This window comes from Ailuropoda melanoleuca, chromosome 10, assembly GCF_002007445.2.
Source record: "Ailuropoda melanoleuca isolate Jingjing chromosome 10, ASM200744v2, whole genome shotgun sequence".
Taxonomy (NCBI): domain Eukaryota; kingdom Metazoa; phylum Chordata; class Mammalia; order Carnivora; family Ursidae; genus Ailuropoda; species Ailuropoda melanoleuca.
In genome coordinates, this window is record NC_048227.1 from 83,110,355 (window position 1) to 83,135,796 (window position 25,442).

At 40.2% G+C, this 25,442-nt stretch overlaps 1 protein-coding gene, 1 long non-coding RNA gene and 1 other non-coding gene across 3 annotated transcripts in view; 1 reads left to right on the forward strand and 2 right to left on the reverse strand.

Moving 5' to 3' along the window:
• The window catches only part of LOC105235789, a 78,949-nt gene extending 65,111 nt beyond the window's left edge, over window positions 1–13,838 (forward strand). The window contains exons 8-9 of the long non-coding RNA XR_002141896.2: window positions 4,515–4,669; window positions 12,558–13,838. This is a non-coding gene — a long non-coding RNA (uncharacterized LOC105235789). The remainder of the gene's footprint in view (window positions 1–4,514; window positions 4,670–12,557) is intronic.
• On the reverse strand, window positions 956–22,039 carry IL22RA2 (interleukin 22 receptor subunit alpha 2). Its single transcript, XM_034669195.1, has 6 exons — window positions 20,846–22,039; window positions 19,809–19,999; window positions 18,989–19,124; window positions 16,496–16,674; window positions 3,176–3,345; window positions 956–1,721 (listed from the first exon to the last, which is right to left on the reverse strand). Exons 2-6 carry the CDS (start codon window positions 19,867–19,869, stop codon window positions 1,572–1,574), a joined length of 696 nt encoding a protein of 231 aa, XP_034525086.1. The 5' UTR covers window positions 19,870–19,999; window positions 20,846–22,039; the 3' UTR covers window positions 956–1,571.
• On the reverse strand, window positions 4,516–4,677 carry LOC117804268. The gene has a single exon (XR_004628615.1). It is a non-coding gene; the product is annotated as a U1 spliceosomal RNA (small nuclear RNA).
• Window positions 22,040–25,442: the final 3,403 nt, after the last annotated feature.

A 25,442-nucleotide genomic window follows, 5' to 3' on the forward strand; every position in this document is an offset into this window, starting at 1 on the left:
AATGTATGTGCAAATGCAGACTTGTATGGACTGAAGCCTGGACCTGCTGAGGGATGTGCCCAGAGACATGACCATCCCTTCATCCATTTTTATGGTCAGTTTTTGGTATTGGGCTGAGATTGTCTCTAGATCTATGCCCAGATTCATTTTTTCTGACCATATGGGAAAGCAGTGAAACTAATTCTCTAGCTCTTGCTCTGTCTCTTACTTTCTCCCTCCAAGCAATTCCGGGTTATTTTTAATCCATCTATTATTGTGTGTAATTGTATATAACCAGAAGCATTTACTGTATTTTTAATCACATCTCGGAGCAGTTTTCATGAGGAACTGTACAAATATTCCCTGATATGTATCTCTTTATAAGAAAGACAGCCTTAAACACATATACAAGACTAAGCCCAGAGTGGAGAAAGCAGCTTTTTGTTGCCACACTAAGCCTTAGGCCACAGACCTTTGTTGGGGTGCGGGGGGCAGCGGAGCTGCTGGGAGATCTTTGATGGTTTTCTTTAGCTCTATAATCTCTGCCCACTTCAGTCCCTCTCCCAAATATACCTACCTCCTACTGTGTGCTTTCAGCTCCAAGAAAACCTCTCTACCTGCTCCCCAACCATCCCCCATGTCCCCCAGTCAAAATGTCACTCATAGCATCCTTGTATATAGAGAATATGAAGGTGCCCCCAGCAAGAGACCCTTTGCCCAGGGGGGCTGAGTAGTAAGTATGGTATTAATTGGAGTCAAAGTTTCTTTTCACTTTGTTGCTGAAAGATATTTACTGGATTTTGAGAATAAGGATAAATTATTTTAGGGCAATATTAAAAAACAAAACAAACACAGAAAAGAGAACCTTAATGTGAGTATGTATTAAATGAGGGATATTGTATTGCATAGGATTCCTTTGGTATTTAGATGTTATTGTCAATATTAATCTAGATATTAATCCAGAGATCATGAGAAGTTTTTTCAAATACTATTTATTTACATAGAATATAAAAGAAAATACCAGTTCTTAAGTAGAAGTATTTTAAAATAGAAATGTATGAAAAAGTATATTCATATGAACTAGGAAACATATGGGAAAATATTCATTCAAGTAAAAGTTCCATTTATGTAAAAATTGGCCTATCTATGTCAAGTTACCTGTTTCAATAGAGAGTGAAAAGGATTGCTTCAGAATTGTTTCTGTCTGTAATGTTATCTTAAAATAATTAATCCAACAATATTTTATCAAATGTCTACTCTAACCTTGGCTCTCAAAAGTTTACTTAGCTGTCTTAGAGCAATGCAGATTGTTGTTGGGATGTTGCATTGAGAAATAAAGTTCTGCATTTCAGAGAGCCCTTTATTTTCTGCCTCCTCTATAAATTCCAATGTTTTGAGAGGTGGTACTTAAATTAGTTTATAAGTAAAATGTAAAGGAAGAAAGAATGGACAAACAAAGAGCTCCGGAGATGTAATGGTGAACACGGCATCAAGAAAATATAAACACAACTTTCAGTGAGATCCTTCAATCATGAGCCATCCCATTGTCAGAGAGCTTTTGATTTCCGTGTTGTGGAGCACTCCATACCCCTTCAAGGAAGTTCCACACATTGCTCTTCACTTCTCTGACTTCTTCGGTCTAGCATGGGCTGGTACATTTCAGCCACCACACAGTAACCAGCATGAGGTGCCAGAGCTCCAATTTTGACAACTCTGCCAGCTCCTTCATATACCTTTTGCTCCTATACATAAAGGGGAAAAATAAGATGATAAATGGTTTTTGGTTAGTCACTAATTTGCTCTATTTTTGATAAAATTAATAAATTCCATGGTCTCAGTAGTAGTTGGGTTATAGGATTTCTTCCCAGACACATCCTCCTCCAGAGTCCTCGTTCGGAGCCTGATAAACGGGGCAGATCATGGCTGTGTTCGTGCAACATGAGGGCTGTAGACTGGCTGACCCAGTGGCCAGAGTCTCTTTTCCAAGAATTTGCACTGTACAGTGAGGAGAATGGAGGAGACATGGAGACCACTGTAGACACACAACATGTGGCCAGAGAGATGAACTCAGATCCTTCAAGACCCAAGTCTCCATTTGTCCTTCCTAGTCACTTCAAAGCCTGGCAGCACTTTCTTTCCTGCATCTACCTGTCACTAAGATCACTTGTTACCTCCTAATGAAACTCCTCCCCTCTCCCTTTTCTATTTGAACCAGTTCAAATACGTTTCTGTTCCTTAGAACCAAAGAAACCCTGCCTTAGATGACACTGAAAAGCAACATTCAATTAAGCATCAAACAAGATAAAGGCATTGATGGTGGATTAAAATATTCTAGCAAAATTGCCACAAAGACATAATGCCATGATCCAAAACCACTTAAAAAGTGTGCCCCAATGTTCATAGCAGCACCATCCACAATAGCCAAACTGTGGAAGGAGCCAAGATGCCCTTCAACAGATGAATGGATAAAGAAGATATGGTTCATATACACAATAGAATATTACTCAGCCATCAGAAAGGATGAATACCTACCATTTACTTTGGCATGGATGGAACTGGAGGGGATTATGCTAAGTGAAATAAGTTAATCAGAGAAATAATTATCATATGGTTTCACTCACATGTGGAACATAAGGAATAGCTTGGAAGACAACAGAGGAAGGGAAGAAAAACTGAATGGGAAGAAATCAGAGAAGGAGACAAACCATGAGAGACTCTAGACTCTGGGAAACAAACTAAGGGTTACAGAAGGGAGGGGGGTGGGAGGACGGGGTAGTCGGGTGATGGGTATTAAGGAGGGCATGTGTTGTGATGAGCACTGGGTGTTATATGCAACTAATGAATCAATAACACTAAAAATAAAAAAAAAAGTTTATGTAAAATCCATAAAAATGAGTATGTGTGGTCAGCAAATGGAATTAAATATCATTAACACCAATCTTTGGATATGCAAGCAAGATAGGTGAACAGTAGCTGAGCAAAGTCACAAATGTAAATACACACACACAAGAGTTGTAATAGTGATGCCAAGAGCTAATTGTTTATCAGTGAGGGTGGAAGTGAGAAGGAACTTTAAAAAAGGTTAAGAAAAGTAAGAGGGGATCGAGTGGCAAAAGATAGGACATACTTTAGAGCTAAAATATTACTAAAGTGAACAAAAGAAAAATACAAAACTTATCTATTCACCTGAACTTACCTTTTCCAGTGAATTAGTAATTATAAAGACTCGGTATACTAGCTCATAGTAATTTTCTATTGATACATTTTTTCCTTTTTGGTCTCTGTATGGTAAACTTGGAGCATGGAGAATCACCCACAAAGATCCATTAACTTGGGTTATATTCAGGACTGGAGGATCTATTTTTGCTGGAGAAGGAATAGGAAAATTTGACAAATCATTCAAAAAATATAATATTTCACATGAACACATTATAGATAACAACAAGTCACAATTAAATTCAGAGATCTGGCAGAAATCATTATGAGGAGATACTACTGACACCTAAAATATGAATGTCTGAGAAGTTTCTTTAAAGATAATTTTTTCTTTGCAAAGACTGATACCTTCTGAGTCAGCTTTAAGGAGAAATTTATCAATCATTTCCCCAGCCCATAATGATTGTTTTGGGAAATGAAGTTTAAAAAGTTATTTGGTTGGAAATCATAGGACAGTAGGGCAAATATTTCGTAGGTTCTTAAAGATGCGAAACTTCAAAGTAGCTTTAAAACCATTTGAACATGTTGCTATAAAATTCATTCAACAGGATTCTGTTTTATGCTATGGAATAGCATGGGAATGATCCAGAGCGAGAATTTTTGGTTCTTGGATCTTGATATCATTAACCAGATCATTATGAATTCGGGAAAAAAATTGGATAAATTAATCGTCACTTAATTTTCCTCAGATTAACTATAATAATCCTAGGTGTAATGAATTATTTGATGGATATTGTTGTTCTCTCGTTTGGTATTCATTATATATTTTCAGTTTGTAGATTCATATCTTTTATAATTCTCAAAAATTAACCATTCTTGATAGATAAGAAAGATAATAGCTAGACAGCTAGACAGGTGCATGGAAAGATACATATGCTTAACTTCTAGAATTTCAGTTCAATATCTGTTAGAATTTCTTATTTTCAGACCTGTTTTCCAGTCCACCAATTTACTATTCAGCCATGTCTAAACTGATCTTTAAGTCCCCATATTAAATTTTTTTTTTTTTTAGTTCAATGATTTTTTTTTCATTTTGATGAGCTCTATTTGGGTTTTTTTCAATCTATTTGGCCCTTAAAAATAATATTTTGTACTTTAATTACGCTTTTATTTCCTGTTATGTCTTTATTTACTTTGCTATTTGCTTCCACTATTATAAATATTTGAAAGGCTAGTCCCGTAGAGGACTGTTTGTTCCAAACTTGCTTATACTGATCTGCTCCCTTGTGTTTTTATTGTAAGCACATGTTTAAATTGATTACTTTCTTTTTTGTTGTTTTTGTTTGAATTTTTTAATTTAATTTTTAAATTTTTTTAAGTCAGAGGAAAGCATGTACACAGTCCCCTACCAACAGAAATTGTGCAGCCGAGTTCCCCGTGCTTGGGGAAATCAAGGGCTCAGGATGACCTGAGTGAAAGGACGAGCTTCACCCTGAGAGTACCACCTTCGTGATCATGCTATCTCCCCCACCAGGTAAGTATGAATTTTTAAATTCTAAATAAACTTTTGTTGACCTGTAAGATAGATATTGACACATAAATAAATCATAAATAAATAAATCATATGGCTCAACAAATCTTTACAAATAAACACTCCTGAATAGCTATTATACAGATTAAAAACAGGACATTATTAGCACCCCAGAAAGGTCCTTCATGTTCTTTCCCATTACTTAACCCCAGAAGATAACCACAATTGTTCTGACTTCTATCACCATACACATTAGTTTGGTTTTTTTTTTTAAGATTTTATTCATTTATTGAGAGGGAGAGAGAAAGCATGTGCACATGAGCAGGGGAGGGGCAGAAAGAGAGAGAACCTCAAGCAGACTCCATGCTGACTGTGGAGCTCAATGTGGGGCTTGATCCCATGGCCCCAAGATCATGACCTGAGCCGAAATCAAGAGTTGGATTCTTAACTGACTGAGCCACCCGGGCACACCCATATATATTAGTTTTTGAAATCATACAACATATATATATGAAATTATGGGCTGAATTGTATCCCCTGAGAATTCATAGGATGAAATTCTAATCCCTAGTACCTCAGAATATGACTGTCTTTGGAGACAGGCCCTTTCAAGAGGTAGTTAAGGTAAAATGAAGTCATACTGAGTTCATGGGTGGTATGGGTGGGCCCTAATCCAATATGGCTGGTGTCCTTATAAGAAGACATGGATATGCATGAGCACAGAGAGGTGACTATGTGAGGACACAGAGAGAAAGCCAAGAAGAAACCAAACCTGCTGGCTCTTTGGCCTTGGACTTGTAGCCTCAGAACTGTGGGAAAGGAAATTTCTGTTGCTTAAGCAGGCAATCTGTGGTATTCTGTGGTATTCCATGGCAGCCCAAGCAAACGAGATTATCTATCTATCTATCTATCTATCTATCTATCTATCTATCTATCTATCTTATCTATCTACCTGTCTATCCATCCATATTGTTGCATGTATCAAGAGTTTGTTCTTTTGATTGCTATGTAGTATTTAATTGTATGAATATCACAATTTATTCACAGGCTTAGGTTATTTTATATAGGTTTAGATTTTATAGACGTTTCCATGTTTCAGTGGACACACCAATTTATATTCCCTTAAGTGGTATATGAAAGTTCCTATTTTTCACATTGTAACACTTGACATTATTATTTTTATAAATTTTAATTTTGGCCATTCTGATAAATGTGTAGTACCAATTCATTATGTTTCTGAGTTACGTTTTCCTGAGGACTAATGGAATTTCATGTGTCTATTGGCCATTCGGATGTCCTCTTTTGCAAAGAACCATTCAAGTCTTTTGATCACTTTTTAATTGGCTGGCTGGTCTTCTTCTTATTAATTTGTAAGAGTTCTTTGTATATTCTGAACATAGTCCTTTATGTTCAGAATGTACAAATATCTTCTGTGACTTACATTTTCATCTTTTTAATAGTTTATTTTGATAAATAGAAATTCTTAATTTTAGTGTAGTCCCATTTATCATTTATTTCTGACAGCATTAGTACTTTAGGGGATCTGCTTATCCCAAAGTCATGAAAAATATTCTCCCATGTTATCTTATGGAATGGTAGTCAGCAAACAGTTTCTGTAAAGGGCCAGATAATAAATACTTCAGCCTTCGGGTGGTACGTGTGCCTGTTGTAACTACTCCACTTTGCCTTTGCTTGTACGTAGTATGAACGCAGGTCCAGGCAAAATGTAAATGAATGGGGGTGATTATATTACAATAGAATTTTATTTACAAAAATAGAAGCAGGCACTTTGGCCCACAAGCCACAGCTGCTGAGTTTTATTGTTTTCAGCCAGCCAGACTTGATTTTGTAAATGGGCCATGCAGGGGAACAAGATTTATTGTTTTATTTAGTCTCATTTAGACCATAGTGACTCCACTGAACTACACTGCAGACACAAATCAAAATGACCCTGTATGTGTTGCATTGCTTCTGAACTCTGGTATTTGGTTTTGTGTCTGCAAGCTGTCCTGTGGCACCATCAACCTTGTTCAACCGCAAGTTGGTGTTTTCTGAAACACAAAAGTTGGGTACATTTGAATCTCAAGCCTTTATGAATTTAGGAAACACCTGATTGCTAACAGAGCCGATACTGAAACATACGTCCTCTTCTGTTTCCTCTTTCTTGGAAGGGTTTTTCTTAGTCTGCTCTTTAATCTATAGGACCCCTCCAAGTGTCCAAGGTTTTGTGAGGGTACTAGTTGTAACTCTCCACCTTGTGTGGGCCTGAAACCTCATCTTCTGCCCCAGGAATGGCTGTTACCACTCAGGGTCTAGTTACCGAGTTGGGAAAATGTCCTCAGGACAATAAGGCTTCACTTTGTTTATCCTCTGGTTTCCCTTCTGGTTTCCAGCCACTTTGTTTCGGCCCTCGGAGATTTCCTTTCCTTTCTTTCATGTTCCTCTGTAGAGTTAAAAGAATGTGTAATGTTTTATCCAGACTTTATAAGCATTTTAGGAGAGGATGATTTCTACCCTCACAACTTCCCGCCCCCTACCCCATTTAATCTGAAACCAAAAGTTGCTAATTCACTTTTCAAGCATCAGAAATTTTGCCTAATTGCTTGGTGAAGGAGTTTCCCTTTGTTTACACTTTAATTTTGTGAAGTGGTTGGTATTTAATCCTCTTTGTGATTTCCATGCTCCAAATTCCAGTGACCACAGATCCCTTGTCTATCCCTTGCAAGCTGAGAAGAATGAGTTATTGCTTAGTTTTGTAGGCTAGTTTGATGTATATTTAATTTTCTCCTAGATAAACATATTTCTAACATTCTTTTCACATATCTAGTACCAAACAAACAAACAAACAAACAACCAAAAGCCAAAAAATCCTGTCCTTTCCTAATAATGTGACTCAGAGTTTAGACTCACTTCAATTGGTAGACATTAGTTAAAGATGAATACTGGCAAGATTAAATGCTACTGTGTATTTTTTTTTCATTAAAATATTTATGTGTAAGCTGACCAATCTTTGCCTCTTCTGGTCCAAGTTATTATTATCAAAGAATTTTCTTTTAATCATCTGCATGCAGAACCTGTCCTTTGAATGTGTACCTTCATTATCTTAGATTTGGTTGCTTAATGTGATACTTAATCTTAAAGGCAGGTGAAGTATACATTTCAAGTATTGGCCTAGAATGCCAGTGAGCCTGGATGCAGACATCACAGGAGCTCCTGGTGCATAATCTAGGATGCTGAGCTTTGCAACTGAGTGACCATTCTTGACCTATGCCCTGAATTGTGATCGTGTTACAATGGACAGTTTAAGAGTACTTGACCTCACAAGGCCATTTTACTCAACTGCTCTTTCCTTGAAACATTCTCTTCCCAGAGTATTCACAAATATATCAGTCCCCTGGGTTTCTCCTACCTTGTTGGCTATTACTTCTCAGTCTCCTTTTGAGATTTATCTTCCCAACTCAGGCATCCTTTCTGGAGATTCTTTCAATACCTGGCCTTACTCAACACTCCTCAATACTTCTTCCCGCCTAGGCAGTCCTGTCAATGCCCGTTGTACTACATGCAAATGTGTGTCTAATAGAGTTGGGGATCTACATAGATATTTCCCTTGGATATCTGAAAAGCATGTTAAACTCAACATATTCAAAATTGGTTTATGATCTCCAATACTCTGTACCCCATCACGTTGGTCTTTTTCCATCAAATCTCATAAAAAAATTTCAGTGATTCATCCAATTATGCAAGCTGGAAGCTTGGAGGTCATCTTTAATATGTCCTTCTTCCTTATTTCTATATGCAAGCCTTGCCAATTTTTCCTGCCAAATGCCTCCTCAATAAAAAATTTTCTATAGTCCTCTCCATTATCCTAATTCAAGCCAAATCCCTACTCTTACAGACTATTACAAGAACTCAACTGACTTGATTACCTGTGTCCAATCTCTTCTTTTTCTGATCTGTACTTCCAGAAATAGCCAAAGTCATCTTTTCAATACACAAATCTGATCATGTCATCCCTGATTAAAATTAATTTATATTTTTCCAGGGGCACCTGAGTGGCTCAGTCGATTAAGTGTCCAACTCTTGATTTCGTCTCAGGTCATGATCTCCAGGTGGTAAGATCCAGCCCCATGTCAGTCTCTGTGCTCAGTGGGGAGTCTGCTTGAGATTCTCTCCCTTGGCCCCTACCCTTCCTCATGCACTCTATCTCTCTAATATAAATTAATTAATTAATTAAAAATATTTTACTTATTTATTTGAGACAGAGAGAGAGCTAGAGAGAGCACAAGTGGGGTGAAGGGCAGAGGGAGAAGCAGACTCCCCGCTGAGCAGGGAGTCTGATTCAGGGCTCGATCCTGGGACTCCGGGATCATGACCTGAGCCTAAGGCAGATGATTAACCAACTGAGCCACCCAGGTGCCCAAATAAGTAAATCTTTTTTTAAAAATTACTTTATATTTTTCTGGAAGAAGTCATAACTCCATAATAGAAAATTTTCACTCCTGGTCTATCTCTCCAGTCCCCTCTATTTCACATTCCTCCTGCCCGCTCTTCTTCACCATGCATTTCTTTCAGTCTCTTGTACTTGACCCACTTCTTCCTGCCAGAGGGCTTTTGCCAATGCTATTCCCTTTGCCTGGAAATCCTTTAACATTTTTGTCTAGTTAACCTCTGTTCATCTTTAGATATTAGCTCAAGTGTCATTTCCCCAGAGATGCTCTTCCTGACATCCCTGGTCAGGTCCCTCCTTGACTAGGCTCCCATAGCACTGTGGGTCTCTTTTGTACCATCTGCCATTGGTATCGTGTTACGTTTGTTTGTATTATTATTTTATTAAAGTCTGTCTTCTCCATTAAACAGGAATCTCTATGAAGAAAGAAACTTCTTTGTGTCTACTGTGCTTGCTATTTTCTCCCCAGGACCTAGTATAATGCCCAGAACATAGTAAGTGCTTCATAAATACTTGTGGAATGAATGGAGACAAGGTGATTATTTAATCTGACTTTAAGTCACTCCATTAGAAAATCAGGCCTAGTTTAAAACTCCATAGCTGTTTTTAATTCAAGAAAATATGGTTTTAGGGGCATCTGGGTGGCACAGTGGTTAAGCGTCTGCCTTCCTCAGGGCGTGATCCTGGCGTTGTGGGATCGAGCCCCACATCAGGCTCTTCCGCTATGAGCCTGCTTCTTCCTCTCCCACTCCCCCTGCTTGTGTTCCCTCTCTCGCTGGCTGTCTCTATCTCTGTCAAATAAATAAATAAAATCTTTAAAAAAAAAAAAAGAAAGAAAATATGGTTTTAGATACTGAAATCATACTGAGCCTCAAATGCTGCTTAACTTAAGAAGTGTTTCGTGGTTTTTTGTTTTTTGTTTTTGTTTTTTTTTTTTGATGTTGCTTTGTCCCTAGGTAGATACCAGGAGCCAGAACCCCTTAACCTAAAACCACACCCCATGTTCAGAAACAGGTCTCAGGTGAGTTAATGCAGCCAGTTGATTCATTAGGCCTGTATCACAGACTCTAGGAACAAGCTGTCTTAGTAGCTTAGCAACGTGTTTTTTAAAACATTATCTTCAGGGGCGCCTGAGTGGCTCAGTCGTTAAGTGTCTGCCTTCGGCTCAGGGTGTGATCCTGGCGTTCCGGATCGAGCCCCGCATCAGGCTCCTCTGCTTGGAGCCTGCTTCTTCCTCTCCCACTCCCCCTGCTTGTGTTCCCTCTCTCGTTGGCTGTCTCTCTCTGTCAAGTAAATAAATAAAATCTTGAAAAAAAAATAAAACATTATCTTCAGAAAGCCTCAGGACCTGTGACAGGAGAGGCAAAGCTAGAGGTAAGGAAACAGGCAAGTGAGAAGGGCTCTCATTATGTCTTCAAAAAGAGGAGCTCCAGGTTTGCTTTCTTCTTAAGGGGTCCTGGCAGAAGGCTTTTTTAGCTTTCGGGGTTTTTTTCCTTCATGGAAAGGTCACACAGAGAGATCACAAACTCTTCTTGACACAACACTATCTAAATTAAAATGTAATTGAGTTGAAGCTCGTCTCAGCCAATGTCTTTGGCTAATCTTATCAAGCTAATGGATGACACTCAAGAAAGCCTTATCTGAGGAACAAATTTGAACTTGACCCCTTTCCTAGGCTCAAATACAGTAATTAAACTACTCTGCAAACTCCCTCTTTGGTGTATACCAGCTTAGTCATGCAGTCTCCTTTTCCTCAACCAGAGAATTGGTGGGGTGTATTGGGCTTGAATCTCAAGTTGTTCCAAGAAACACTGTTGTAGATGCCATGGATAGTTTTCTCAACCCCCACTCCACTCTTCTGCTACCTGAAGACTTGCAAACTAAAGATGACTTTTTCTAAATGCCCATGCATCTACCATTCTGGACATGATCTAATTAGTTTGGATTTAATTGGACATGGCACTAGTTAGATCACTAGGGTGAGACTTGGAAGGCAAGTCAAATAATACTGCTACCAGTTTTATGATAAATCTTCTTTCATCATTCCCTAGAGGATAATTGTGAATTGGAGAAAGGTAAGTACAAACTCTGGCCAGTAATGGGACCCTGATTCTGAGTTGATGATAATCTCTGCAGACTCAGAATGCCTCTTACAGTGCATTCTTATAGTGGTCAGGTAATAAAAGTAAATTTAATGAGATATACCCAACAAGTGACAGAATTCATTTCCATTCTGGTTCCCTGATCTGTGGCATGGAAGTTATTATGGGATGGAAGGCCAAGTGGAAGCCAATGGAGTTTCTCTTTTGAACAAAATTTGTGCATCAAAAACACCTTGAAAAATGCAGGGGTAGTGAGATGTATCAATTCCCCACTTGACTCATTTATTTGAAATATACCCTCCTCTTCCAAAAAGATAAATAATAATAATAATCTTGAATAATAAAAGGGATAATTGTAAATGTACTCAGGTGGTGACCATGGTGTGATTGCTATTCAGTTACAGTATCTCTGTGCTGGAGTCAATCAATAGAGCTATGGATTGGAGAATGTTTTCTTTCCTTTGTCCAATAATTAGAAAGCATCAGAACAATTTCCTTTCACTTGGCTTTCATTGTCATCTGGGTCTCTGTCACATATAATCCACAGAGTCCTTGATCTTTGTACCACAGGGTATCATGTTGGTCCACTAAACTGCTCACACGGTACTGATTGAAATTTGTATACCTAAATTCCTACGCACTATAGATGTTTTAGTAAGATACACTGAAGCAGAGTGTTGGAGCAAAACTTCCTCTGGGGTTTGTTGAGACATTTCCTCTCAAGTGAAAGGCAAGTTGCTTCACTTTGCATCCTCTACCGCTAAGAAAGATTCACTGCATTTGTTGGGCCACTATGCATTTTGTAGGAAACACATACCACATTTAGGTGTGTTACCCATTTGCAAAGTAACCCATAAGATTTTGAGCTTTGAAAAGGACCCAGACTAAATGACAGACTTCTCAACTAGTTTCTGTTGCAAACAAGCAGCTTGGCCACTTGCCTTTTATGGTCCAGGAAATCCAACAATCTTCAAATTATCTGTGGCAGATCAGGATGCTATTTAGAGACTGTGGCAATTCTAAGTCCTTGGATTTTTGGAACAAAGCCATACCCTCTTTAGAAAATAGCTATTTTTCTTTTGAGAAAAAGTTCTAGACTTCCTGAGCCCGGATATAAACTGAACACTTGAATCAAGGGATATCAAGGAAACATGTGACATGAATTTCGGATCATGAACTGGGTGTCCTCTGATACAGAACATCACGAAGTGCTCAAAAACATGCCAACATTAAGTGGAAATAGATTATAGGAGTCCAGCCTCTAGCAGGTCTTACCATCAATTTAGTTTATCTTCTCAGTGCAACTACACCTACCGACTAACTACTTTTTCCTCCTCTATAGTTATGGCATCTAGAAGAGTCCCTTGTGACCATTTAACTTAAGAAGAAAAAAAAGAAGCAGCAGCAGCCTGGTTCCCAGAAGGTTCTGCATGACATACATGATGGTACTGGCCAGAAGTGGACTGTTACAATGTTATACACACTCAGTTGGTTGCAGGAGGTCTGGATAAGAAGTATATCGATGGACCCCTAAGCAAATATTTCTGTGTCCATGTGAATGCAAAGCAAAATACACCTGCCAAAAGGAAGCTTTCAAAAACCTAGATGGATATAGAATTGCAAGGGACCCAGAATAGCCAAAACCATCTTGAAAAAGAACAAAGTAGGAGAGCTCACACTTTCCAATTTCAAAACTTGCTACAAAGCAACAGTAATCAAGACAGGGTGGGGGGGCACCTGGGTGGCTCGGTCAGTTAAGTGCCTGCCTTCAGCTTAGGTCATGATCCTGGGGTCCTGGGATGGAGCCGGGCATCGGGCTCCCGGCTTAACGGGAAGTCTCTCCCTCTCCCTCTGCCACTTTACCCCACTCTTTCTCTCTCTCTCAAATGAATAGATAAAATCCTAAACAAAACAAAACAGACAGTGTGGTACTGGCATGAGGAAAGACATAGATCATTGGAATCAAACTGAAAATTTAGAAGTAAACCCACAGGTCTATGATCAACTTGTTTTCACCAAGAGCACCAAGATCATTCAAGGGTAAAAGAATAGCCTTTTCAACAAATGACACTGGACAACTGGATAGCCATTTATGAAAGAATGAAGGTGGACACTTACCTCACACCATACACAAAAATAAACTCAAAATGGATCAAATACCTAAATGTAAGAGCTAAAACTATAAAATTCTTTTTAAGAAAACTTGAGATAAACCTCCATAGCCTTATATTTGGCAAAAGATTTTTAGATATTACCAAAAGCATGAGCAACAGGGAAAAAATAGATTGGACTTCATCAAAATTAAAAACTTTTGTGCTTCAAATCACTTCATCAAGAAAGTGAAAAGATAAACCACAGAATGGGAGAAAATATTTGAAAATCATATAACTGACTAAGGTCTGGTATCCATAATATATCAAGAACTCTTACAACTTAATAGTAAAAAGACAAACAATCCAACTTAAAAATGGGTGAATGATCTAAATAGATAATTCTCCAAGAGAGATATACAAATGGCCAATAAACGTATGAAAAGATACTCAACACTATTAATCCTCAGGGAAATGCAAATCAAAAACCACATGAGGAAGGCACCTAAGTGGCTCAGTCGGCTAAGTGTCTGCCTTTGGCTCAGGTCATGATCCCGGAGTCCAGGGATCGAGCCTAGCGTCGGGCTCCCTACTCAGTGGGAAGTCTGCTTCCCTCTCTCCCTCTCCCTGCTATTGTGCTTGCTCTCTCTCAAACAAAAAAAAACCAAAAACCAAAAAAACAAAAACCAAAAAACCCACATGAGATACCACTTCATATTGACTAAGACAGCTGTAATCAAAAAGTCAGGTAGGTATTGCTAAGGATGTGGAGAAATAGGAACCCTCATACACTGCTGAAGGGAATGTACAATGGTGCAGCTGCTTTGGAAAATAGTCTGGCAGTTCCTCAAATGATTAAACATAGAGTTGCCATGAGACCTAGGGATTTCACTTCTATGTATATACCTAAGAGAAATAAAAACATTTGTTTACACAAAACTTGTACATGAATGTTTATAGGTGCACTATTTATAATAGCCAAAATGTAAAAACAATTCAAATGTCTATTAACTGAGGAATAGATAAACAAAATGTGATATAGTCATGTACTGAAATATTATTCAGCCACAGAAAGAAGTACTGATACATGCTATGTAAATGAACCTTAAAAACATTATGCTAAGTGAAAGTGGCCAGTCACAAAAGGCCACATATTACATGATTCCATTCATGTGAAATGTCAAGAATATTAGAGTTCTTAACTCTATAGATACAGAAAGTAGATTAGTGGTTGCCTTGGGCGAAGGGGCTGGAGAAATGAGAATCTAGGAGGGTGATAACCAAGGGGTATGGTGTTTCTTTTTGAGGTAATGAAAATGTTCTAAAATTGGCTGAGGGTGATGGTTGTAATATCTATTAATATACTAAAACCACTGAATTGTACACATTATATAGGTGATTGAAAAGGTGTCAATTATATCTCAATAAAGTTTTAAAAACTCTACGTGGAGGCAATGAAAATTTATTTCTCCAGGGTCTCACGCTTGCTCCTTAGGCTCATGAACAAAATGGCTGTGTGAAAGGGATGGGGACTATATATAGACTCAACAATACGGACTTCCTTTGGCCAAGGCTAGGCTGACACTACTGAGAGTCCAACTTCCCCGTAAGGACCAATGCTGAACCCCTAGTGTAGTTCACTGTATATAGATTTTTTTTTTTTATCCCTTCTAACAGTGAGGGGACAAGAGGCAGTGGAATGGACACTTTCCTGATAATAGATTTGTCTTCTCTACTTCAGTGTTTTTATCAGCAGTCCCCCTGACCACCCCACAGTGAATGTAGCGACTGTCTTATTCGTGAGCATAATACTCAACGATACATTGCTGATGAGAGAAGAACCAACTTAATGTGGAAGAGGTCAAGTCAGTCTCATACTCGCAGGAATATTTGGTCTTCTGATATAGCCCATCACTCAGAAACCCCTGGCTTCGTAGGAAGGTAAAGTAGCTAATTGAAAACTCAGTTTGAGAGACAGGACCTTGTGAGGTGGTATACGAACTGGTATATGCTCTAATCTTGTGACCAGTATATGGTGCTGTTTCTGTCACAGATAGCATTCACTGGCCTAGGACGTAAGAAGTGGAAGTGGGAGGGCTGATCCTCACTATTAAATACGGTGAACAACTCATGAAATGGTTTGTTTCCCATATACTTGATTTTAACAATGGTTGTTGGAACTTGAAGCTGCCTCCTGACTGTTTGGAGCTCTTCAGGCCATTTAACCAACAAGGAAAAAATGAGGTCCTTGTGTGTTGTCTGGGGCAACTGGTTCCAAGTATCAAGGGGAAGCAGAGTTGCTATATGGACAATAGGACCAGGTAGAAGTATTCCTGGCTATCCTCTGGGGTGCCTCTTAGAGCTCCTATATTCAATAATAAAATTAATGTAAGATTGTTAAACGGATACAGGAAAGACCAAAAGGACCCCAACTCCATGAGAGTGAAGAGCTGAGATGCTGGCTGGAAAGAAAGCGAACATTGAGTTAACACTGAGAGAAGTTATAAATATTAACTACCTTCATGACTAGTTGTGATTATGAGGACTGCAGTAAATATCCAGATTTTCTTTCTTGCTTTGGTATGTGTATCTTTATATACACACACACACACACACACATTAAGCACTTTTCTTTTTCTCTTCCCCTTTTGTCTACTCTTTTACATGGTAATGGTTTATCTTATAATTTACATTTTAGATTATATTATTCTAGGATTATGACTAAATTAGAAAAAGAATATATGTCATTGAAGAATGGATATAAGAGCAAACTTTTGGTCTCCCGTTTAGGGGAATGAAAAAAGTCTTAATTTCCTCAATAGGAACTTCACTCCCATGCTCAGGAAAGGACTAGAGCATTAGGACTCCTTGTCTGCTGTCTGAAACTACTTTTCTTCCTAGGAGATAGCAGTCTGGCAGCAGGCTAGCTTGTGGGATCTGCAGCCAGATGCAGCAGAATGTGAATCTTGACCTGCGTTGTGCAAGCCAGGACACCTGGCCAACCACGGGAGCCTCAGGGCCTTGATTTCATGGGCTATAAAATAAGGACAGTAAAAGCCATCTTCTACGGTTGTTCTGAGAATTAGGTCAAACGAGATGATGCCGTAGAGTTCAGCAAAGCACACGGCCTGCTCTGTGGGGCTACTCAGGGGCAGGAAGAGCAAATACAAAGAAACTCCATGGAACTCACTTTCCCACCAGGGAGTGAAGCGCTGTGTCATGGTCCAGCCAGAGTGGATCCCAGCCGAGGTGGTCCTCACCCGCCCATAGTAAGGTTCCTGTATTTCTGATGTTTCGTTGGTAAGGTCGCAAAAGAATTCTAGAATACCCCAACAGTCCTCTTTATTTTTCCATTGTCTCTGTCCATATCTATAGAAGGGAAAAGACAAAGATCTGAGGGTTGTTGGGTTCTTCCCCCCCCCCCCATTGAAGGAGTCTTCCGTTTTTTCAGTCTATTAATTTTTTAGCCTGGTTGGGATTTGTCCTCCAACATCAGTACCCCTGTGAAAGCTTCTGACTACTCTCAAATATCTTTAAAAACATTTTTATTCTTGTTAATCAAAGCATTATGTTGCTGAAAGATAAACTCAAGCCTGACACCTTCTGTATTTGTAGCAAAAGGGTTTTGGGGTTTTTAATACTTAGTGAAGTTTTTCTTCTGGTATATGAACCAACTTCCAGTTTTGAGTACTAGCTTCCCACATCCTTAATGTTTCTGAGGTTTCAACCCTGTGGTTTTCTTCACTTCTCATCAGCCTGCTGTTGAGTAATGTGGCTGATTCTGAGAAGTCGTTACCATTTTCATCTCAGGTATTGCTTACCCAACACATCTGGTCGATCTTTTTGTTGAAAATGGAGTAAGGGTTGTAGTGAGGGAGTCCTGCAATCAGGAACTAGGAGTGAGGGAGGGGAGCCCTTGAAAAAAAGGGCAAAGGCACAGATAAGTTGACTCAGCCCAAGAGTATGAGATGGTGTAACAGCAGAAGGAAAGATTAATTGTTCCCTTCGTTTTCCGTCACAAATCAGAAACGATGCAATAAGACGATGGGGGGCACAGAGTAGAGATGAGAAGCTAGGGCAAAAGTCTTCCCAAAATATTTGTGGAAAGACTTGAAATCTAGCTCTCCAGCCATATAATGAGAGGTACTTCCGGTGTCTGTACTCTGTAAACTGTATGATGGCAGCAGTGGCATTTTATCAAAGGATACCATGACAGCAGAACAAGTTACAAACATGGAGCACCATTTGATGTTTTTAATTGTTATTTATTGTTGAGATGTGGTCTTTGCTAGCTGAATTTAGCTATAGTGGCTGGCTTCTCTTTGTATGTGATACCTCATTTCTTTTATCGTCTCCTAAGAGGGACAGATATTAATGGTAGACCCACGTGAATGGAATAGAACCAAAGTGAAAGGTTTCAAAAATATAAAATTGTACTGTGCTCTTGAAAATACCATATAGAGAGGAATGGATCCAAGTCTTCTGAATCTCAAAGTTTGGGAGCCCTCTTTAAGAAAAATAATTACAAGTATAAAATTCTCCCATGGGGTCCAGAAATTTAATCTTCATGAAACAACTTGTAATCCACTTTTAACACTGGACCACAAATAGGCCCTATTTATATTGCCTAAGGGGAATGTATTAAAAAAAACCCAACAACAACCCACCAATCCCTACATTCTATGCTGGAGTATCTCCCACTATGCACAAATCTATTTTTAGAATGGAGAAATCTTTATTGTAAAGATGCATAAAAATTTTACAGTTGCTTTACAAAATATGGTGAGAAATGCAGCAGCAGTTAAAGCCTGAAAAACTTCTGGAAATAGTTCTTATGACATTAACAAGAGGTTAATTAATGGGAAAATCAGACTTTGAACCTACCCCCGTGCTAGAGAGATGTGGATGAGTGTACGGAATAAAAATTGCTATTTTGGTTCACAGCTACATCTGATTTTCCGAATTTCGAATGAAAAATCATGAACGTGAAACTGTAATATCTGCTCTCTCAGTATCTCTCAGCCAGCATCTCAAACTATGGAAGAGAAGGAGGAGACTCAACCCCCACCCCAGAAATGTATGGGGGGGAAAAACGCGCCGTTTGCAAATTGGGAGCTTCTGTTTCCAGGCCTCGATCCAGGAAAGGAATTGATTCTATCTGAGTTTTGGCAATGATCCCCCAGAAGCAGCCCGAAGAGCACAGACAGGAACATGCAGCCGCATGTTACAAAAGCAGCCATTTGTTTTTGAAAAGAATTTTCTGTTTTCAAAAATGACTTTGGAATTAAAAATATATGTTGTACACTCGTCTCCATGTGTCCCACAGGGGCTTCGTCAGCTTGGTTGAGTACCTACTATGTACTAAGCAAGTCGCTTCCAACATTCGCTAGATAAACATGGAGGGGGCCCACCACGTGCCAGGCTCCGTTGTGAAGCCAAAGGCTCGGCCGGTGAGGTCGGGCACTGGGTCTCTGAGGCCTGAAGCTTCTCCCCAAGAGACTGCTCGTTATCGTGCATTTTGTGTCCCCAGGCAGCTTTCAAGGAGACAAGACACTCCTATCCCTACCTCTGCTTCTTCTCAATGCCAGTGAAACTGAAAAAAGGGCCTAACACTGCCCTGCATTCTAGAGCATGTAATTCCAGTGGCCATCTTGATCCCCCGGAGGAAGCTCAAATTACTTACATTTTGTACTGCACAAAATAGACACAGCTGTTGCTGGTGCAAGCCCTCCCAGGCTGCCAGTGCAAAATGTTGTGGAAATTCCGAGACTGGAAATGTACTCTCTGAGGCTTCAGAGACTCATGGGCTGACTGAGTTTCTAAAATACAGAGAGAAGGAAAAACTTTGAACATTAACATGGTCACCATTGTGCTTAGCAGTACTTCGCAGTGGGATGCCTGCAGAAGGATTTCCTAAAGTAGTTGCTAGAAGGGCAGATGGGAAAGGTGGAGCCCAGAAGTCAACATTTTGAATCTTGAAGGGAAGGATTTTTGTGCACGCTCAAGTTCCAGAACAACTGTAAAATGTAAATGATATCCTCCCACCCCATTCCCAAGCTCCAGAGGGAGTAAATAGCAATGGAGAAATAGTGTCCTCAGTCCCTTCCGTGATGGTGATGGAATGTAACGACCAAGATGAAAAGCCCACACCAAGGCCACTCACCCGCTCTCCTAGGAGCCATTATATTACTGGCCACACTGAGGCGAAATTTTGCCTGGGATCCATTTTGGTTCCAGGCCCTCAGCCCAGCGCTCGGTTTCTCCTTTCTCAGGATATGAAGTTTCTCGAGTGTCTCCTCTTTAGTAGCTAACTAATTAAGTCTACCTGGAGTTATGCAAGTTGTGGAGAGAAACTGACCCCATATCTATTCTCACCATTTCATGCCAGAAGAAAGCTGAACATTTGACAAAGCCCAGAAAAGCACTAGAGCTGTTTTCAACAGTCCCTTGAGCAAACTCAGATGACAAAGTTGTGAGCAATTAGAAAGAAGTGAAGCACTTACCTACTACACCAGTCAGGAAGAAACTGATGAGGAAGCCTAGAAAGCAATGTTTAGGCGTCATGGTTGGAGCGCGACTGGCCAGGCAACCAGTGGTCCCTTCACTGAGAGCTCAGCTCTGGACAGAAGAGGAAACTGAAGAATCCTCATGCTGGACATCCCCTCCTGGGTTTAACCATGGTTCCTTGAAGCAACTACAATTTCACTTTTTTAACACACTATGTTGTTTATTATTTTAGGGTTATTATAAAAGTATAAAAATCACTTCAAAAAATATTTGCCGTAAGTCACTTCAATATGGAAGTTTGTTTTTGTTGGGACTGGGACTTTGTTCGCTCTGAAAAGGCAAAACACTGAGGATTGGCAGACGGCAGGGCAGGGTAGGGCAGGAATTGTGCAAGGCACTAGAAGGTGAGGGAATAAAACAGCTCGAGGGGCCCTCAGGGAGTCTAGCCCTGGGACACAGAGGTGCTGCCAGCCACCAGCATGTGACTGGCGGAGTGATTCTGAGAAATGTACTTGGCAGTTACAGCATCCCTGGGCTCCTGGCTGTGGTTCAAGCTGGTAGGGTCTCTGGTTGATTCATCCTTTTCCTCCCTTCTTGGAAGCTCTCTGAGTAACTTCCTGGGTATACCTCATACCCTCCATACCCTCTGGCTCTCCACAGGGCTTCTCTGCCCTACTCATCCCTCTTCCCAGTCCATGGTGGCCCAGGGCCCCACTCAACTAATGCTCTTCCTTTTCTATTCCCACCCTCCATTTGCAGCCATCTGAGAAAGATTTTGGGCTCAAACTACAGGAGTCCTTAGAAGGCTGAATGTGGAGGACAATCATTTTGAGCTACATTCTGTCTTTTCGGTATCTTCTTTGAAATCTGATCGAACTAGGTCATCTGTTCTTCGCCTATGATTCATTATATTCATTTTTCTTACCAATTTTTTTAACCGCTTGTTTGTAGAGGCACTGAAATTGTACATTCAAGCACAAGAAGAGAGTCATGATTTTTTAAGTGAGGATTTTTAGGTCAAAAGAGGAAATACCTCGGCAGTCTCTTTTAAGTTCTTGGTGGAAGAGCCTCTTAGTAAGTACTAGCGCGGGCTGCTAAGCAGTTCTCATTCAGTCCTTCCTCAGTGACATCGAACAAACATTGGCTGCCTGATGACTCCCAGCAGCAAGGGTGCAGCAGCGGTAAAGACACACATCGCCCCTGCCTTGCAAAGCCCACTTGTAAAGGGAAGTAGACGTAACTGCCAGAGCAGTATGGAGGGGTCTGTGAAGATAACGCCAGGCTTTCCAGAGCCTCCACGCTGTGTCCGACTTCTGAACCAGACCCCTTGTCTCCTCCAGGTGAGATTGCCACTGCTCAGAAGTGAACAAAAGCTTTCAAGGAAGAAACATGCCACGGATCTTAGGCTCCCTTTGCAACTTCTTGGTGGTCCTTGTCCTCTAGGCTTCTCAGCAGCACCTGTTTACTGACACTACCCAGTGAGCTCTAGACTTTGCATTCACTTGTTTTTGTTTGTTTTTTAAGTAGGCTCCATGCCCAGCATGGAGCCCAAAGCGGGGCTTGAACTCACAACCCTGAGATCAAGACCTGAGCTGAGATCAAGAGTCAGACGCCCAATCGACTGAGCCACCCACATTAATCTTGGCTTTTATGTGGGGGAGGAAGAGTGAAACTTGTGTTTGAACTACTGATGTTCCATATCTTCCGCGCAAATAGCCCTTGTTTTGAAACAACCCAATTGCCCCAAATTCCAGTTAAGAAAAAAAGAAAAATATTTTAATTCAAGGCTTAATAAGTAGTGCAGCAGACAATGAAATTGGGGTTTCCACTGGGTTACTGACCTTGTAGAACCAAGAAGGGACAGTTAGAGGGGAAGGGAGAAGAGCACAGAATATACTAAGAACTGAATTCTCTCAAAGACGTGTGAAGTTTTGTGCTATGTTAAATTGCAGAAACCAGACCAGTCCAGTAAGCATTCAGGGAGCTCTCTAGTTGTGTGATATCATAATCGACCTAAAAGCCAGTTCTGCCACAACACCTCAGGTGGATGAGAAGGTAAAATTAAATTCTAAAATCCTACCAATTTGGAAGCAGAATTTATACAGAATTATTTCCAATGAAAATATATTTGCTTTGGGAAGTAAGAGAATTACAGGTAACTGGAGATGTCTGCTCTACTTGGCTTCAAGCATGAAATGCTGGCTTCCAACTCATTCCCCACCTTCCCCGCCTGCCCCCTGCCACCTGCTACCCTCACCCCCTCATCTCATTGGCAGGAAGAGTCACCTTGAGAGTGACAAGAGTGCCTCCATCATGTCGGGTCTAGAAAAAACTTGCCTAAGCCCCTACTTTGGACAGACCCGATTCTCTTCTTTTTCCCTGTGGCTTCCCGCAGACCAACAATTCACCTAATTAAGAAATCATTATTACTTATTTTTAAGTGTGATATGGGATTTTGGTTATCATTATTATTATTGTTAGAAATACATATTGAAGTATTACAGATAACATGACACGATGTCTGGGATTTGCTTCAAAATAATCCAAGGGGTCAGGAAGAGGGTGACCAGCCGGCCTGATAATTATTGAAACTGGGTATTGCGTACAAGGATACTCATTATACTTTCTACTTTTATATATATTTGAACTTTCTCATAACAAAAGGAAAAGGACTTTAAAAGTTTGCCTACAAGATGCCATCTTTATAAAACGTCTTTTGGTAATTTGAATGCCATTTTAGTGTTGATAACAGGGACTAATAACTATGCAGGACTGTGTTAAATTCTCTTCATGCGTTATTTTAGTTAATCCTCAGGACAAGCCCAGGAGGTCAGTATTATTATCCTGATATTACAGATGAAGAAAATGAGACATAAACTCAAGGGACTTAACCAGCTCTATAGCGTGTAGTGACAAAGCACGGGATGAAGGCAGGTCTNGGACTGTGTTAAATTCTCTTCATGCGTTATTTTAGTTAATCCTCAGGACAAGCCCAGGAGGTCAGTATTATTATCGTGATATTACAGATGAAGAAAATGAGACATAAACTCAAGGGACTTAACCAGCTCTATAGCGTGTAGTGACAAAGCACAGGATGAAGGCAGGTCTGACTGACCTGAGGGGTCTATTATAAAATCACTATGTGTTGTTCTTCACATGTAATATTTATTCCATAAAGGGATGGAACCATACCAATGAAGATTTGGCCATTCATTCCTTTAATTGTTGATTCACTCAAATGAATGTTTACTGAGCATGCGCTGTATCCCCGGGCACTGTGTCAGGCACGCAGTAATGAACCAGAGGGCAGAGCCGGTCCTGAGGGGGCCAGCTTCCTTTTCTTCAGCCAGGTCTTGCTAGTGAACAGCCACATGTTCCTCATTCTCCTTCAGAAAAGTGTCTGAAAACTGCCTCACTGGGATATATCTAAGATGGACTGGGTTTCTGCTCCAGGTTCTTTCCTTAGTCTATGATTGGTAAGCAGCAGGGCCTCTTTCTCAAGTTAATTTAACAGAGCACAATGATAACTTGGAATCCACTCTTCTCCTCAGACCTAGAGAGGACCACATACTTGTCGTACCAATAACTGGGAAGCCACTTGTTCTTTCTTGTGCTCCNTCCTTAGTCTATGATTGGTAAGCAGCAGGGCCTCTTTCTCAAGTTAATTTAACAGAGCACAATGATAACTTGAAATCCACTCTTCTCCTCCTCAGACCTAGAGAGGACCACATACTTGTTGTACCAATAACTGGGAAGCCACTTGTTCTTTCTTGTGCTCTGGGCCCTCAATAACTCTGAATAATACTCCTGACCTTTAAGCACTTCTGCATTCTGGAAATAATTGGCATGCATTTCAAAATAATTTATGGACTTGAATCCAGCAAAAGAAGGAACTTCCTTGTTCAAATACATGCAATAAACACAATGGCCAATCTGATAAAGATCAGCTTTGATTAATTTTTGGACCATGAACACTAATACATTATTTGGGACCTCCATTCATAAGGACTGAGGGCTTCTTTAGGGTAACTTTCTGCTCTTCATGCCTATTGCTCCAGGTAAAAGATGCTACTGATTTTGTTTTGACTGTTCTTGACCAAGTTCTTTTACTGACCCTGAAAACCCTACTGGATATAACTAATCATTAAGCCCATCCACTAGCATATACCTGGACATTGTTTCAACTCCAGAAAGATTTCCACGGCATAACCAGGATCCACTGAGTTGCCACCCCCTCCACTGCAACCACTCGAGTCCCTGCCACTACCATCTGTTGTCTAGGCCATGGCCATAGCCTCCTGTCCATTCTCCCCACCCCTGCCACTGTCTACTGTACCAGCAGGAGTGTTCCTTTAAAATGTTCAATCATAGCCTGTGCTCAGAACCTTCTAATGTCTTCACATCTCTTTCAAAATAAAAGTCAAAATTTTTATATTCACCTACAAGGCTGTGGGCAATCTCACCCCATTACCTCTAACTTCACCTCTTACACTTCTCCTAACCCACAGTGCTCTGGCCCTAATGGCCTTTTTGCTGTTTCTCGGGTGTGCCAGGCTCATCCCCATGCTAAGATCTTTTACTCACTGTCCCCTCTGCTTGCATGCTCTTTCTGAGATGTTGAGACTCACCCATCACCTCCTTTCTGTGTCTACTCAGATATTACCTTACCAGTGAATTCTTCCGTGACCACCCAACATGGCTGCACTTCTCCCCCCGCCGCCATCTGTCTGCATATCCTTTGTCTGCCTAATTTTTCTGCATAACATTTATCATCATTTGATAGACTCTTTGTTTTATTCTTGCTATCTCCCCCACTAGAACAGAAACTCCGGGAGTGACCTCCTGACATCGTATGTGTTGTTCACTGTTTCACTATGGACAGTGCTGGGCACATAGTAAGCCCTTAAGGCATAACTAGTGAATTAGTGAAAAGGAATGTGTATTAGCAGCTGGCAGGAATTTATGAGATTTAAGCCAAAAGAACATGAAGATGCTTCTCTGCTTCTTATGATCTAGGGTGGGAGTCCTGACGAGACAGGGCTGAGACTGTCGGATCTGCGAGAGCACTGTGGTTCCTTCAGACACACACAGACAACTCGGGCTTTGCAACACCATGCGGCACCACCGCCAGCTCTCCAGCCGGACCGCGTAATCTGTGTGGCCTGGGATGGTAGCTGCTTCTTGATGGTTGGAGAGATTTCCCTGATCAGTCGTCTGGGTGCTTCTCTGGGTGGGACATGGGGTACATGGCGGGGGGTGCATTTCTTTGGCAATTTTCTAATTCGAATTCTCCTAATTAGTGTGTTCAGATGTTCTATCTCTTTTAGGTTCAGTTTCTACAAATTGTATTTTCTTTAGAAGACTGTCCATTTCATTCATGCTTTTAAATTTATTTGCATAGAGTTTGCACATTATTCCTTAATGATATCCATATTCGATTTCCCTTGTTTCTGTTATTTCTCTTTTGTAATTTCTTCTTTTGAGTAATGATATTTTCTCCCTTTTCTAAGATTGTATTCTTAATTAAGTCAGCTAGTTATTTATCTTTAAAATTTTTTCAAGGAACCAGATTTTGTAATTAGTTGTACCTCCTACTTTTTAAAAAAATTTTCATGTTTCATTCATATCTC

What these genes read in the sequence shown, in the direction of transcription:
- IL22RA2 (XM_034669195.1), bottom strand. Translation starts at nt 19,869, where the DNA reads ATGACGCCTAAACATTGCTTTCTAGGCTTCCTCATCAGTTTCTTCCTG. An exon ending in TATTTTGTGCAGTACAAAAT is followed by an intron (nt 16,675 to 18,988) that starts GTAAGTAATTTG and finishes TCCCTTCTATAG; the next exon opens with ATATGGACAGAGACAATGGA. An exon ending in CTTCACTCCCTGGTGGGAAA is followed by an intron (nt 3,346 to 16,495) that starts GTGAGTTCCATG and finishes TTCCTTCTCCAG; the next exon opens with CAAAAATAGATCCTCCAGTC.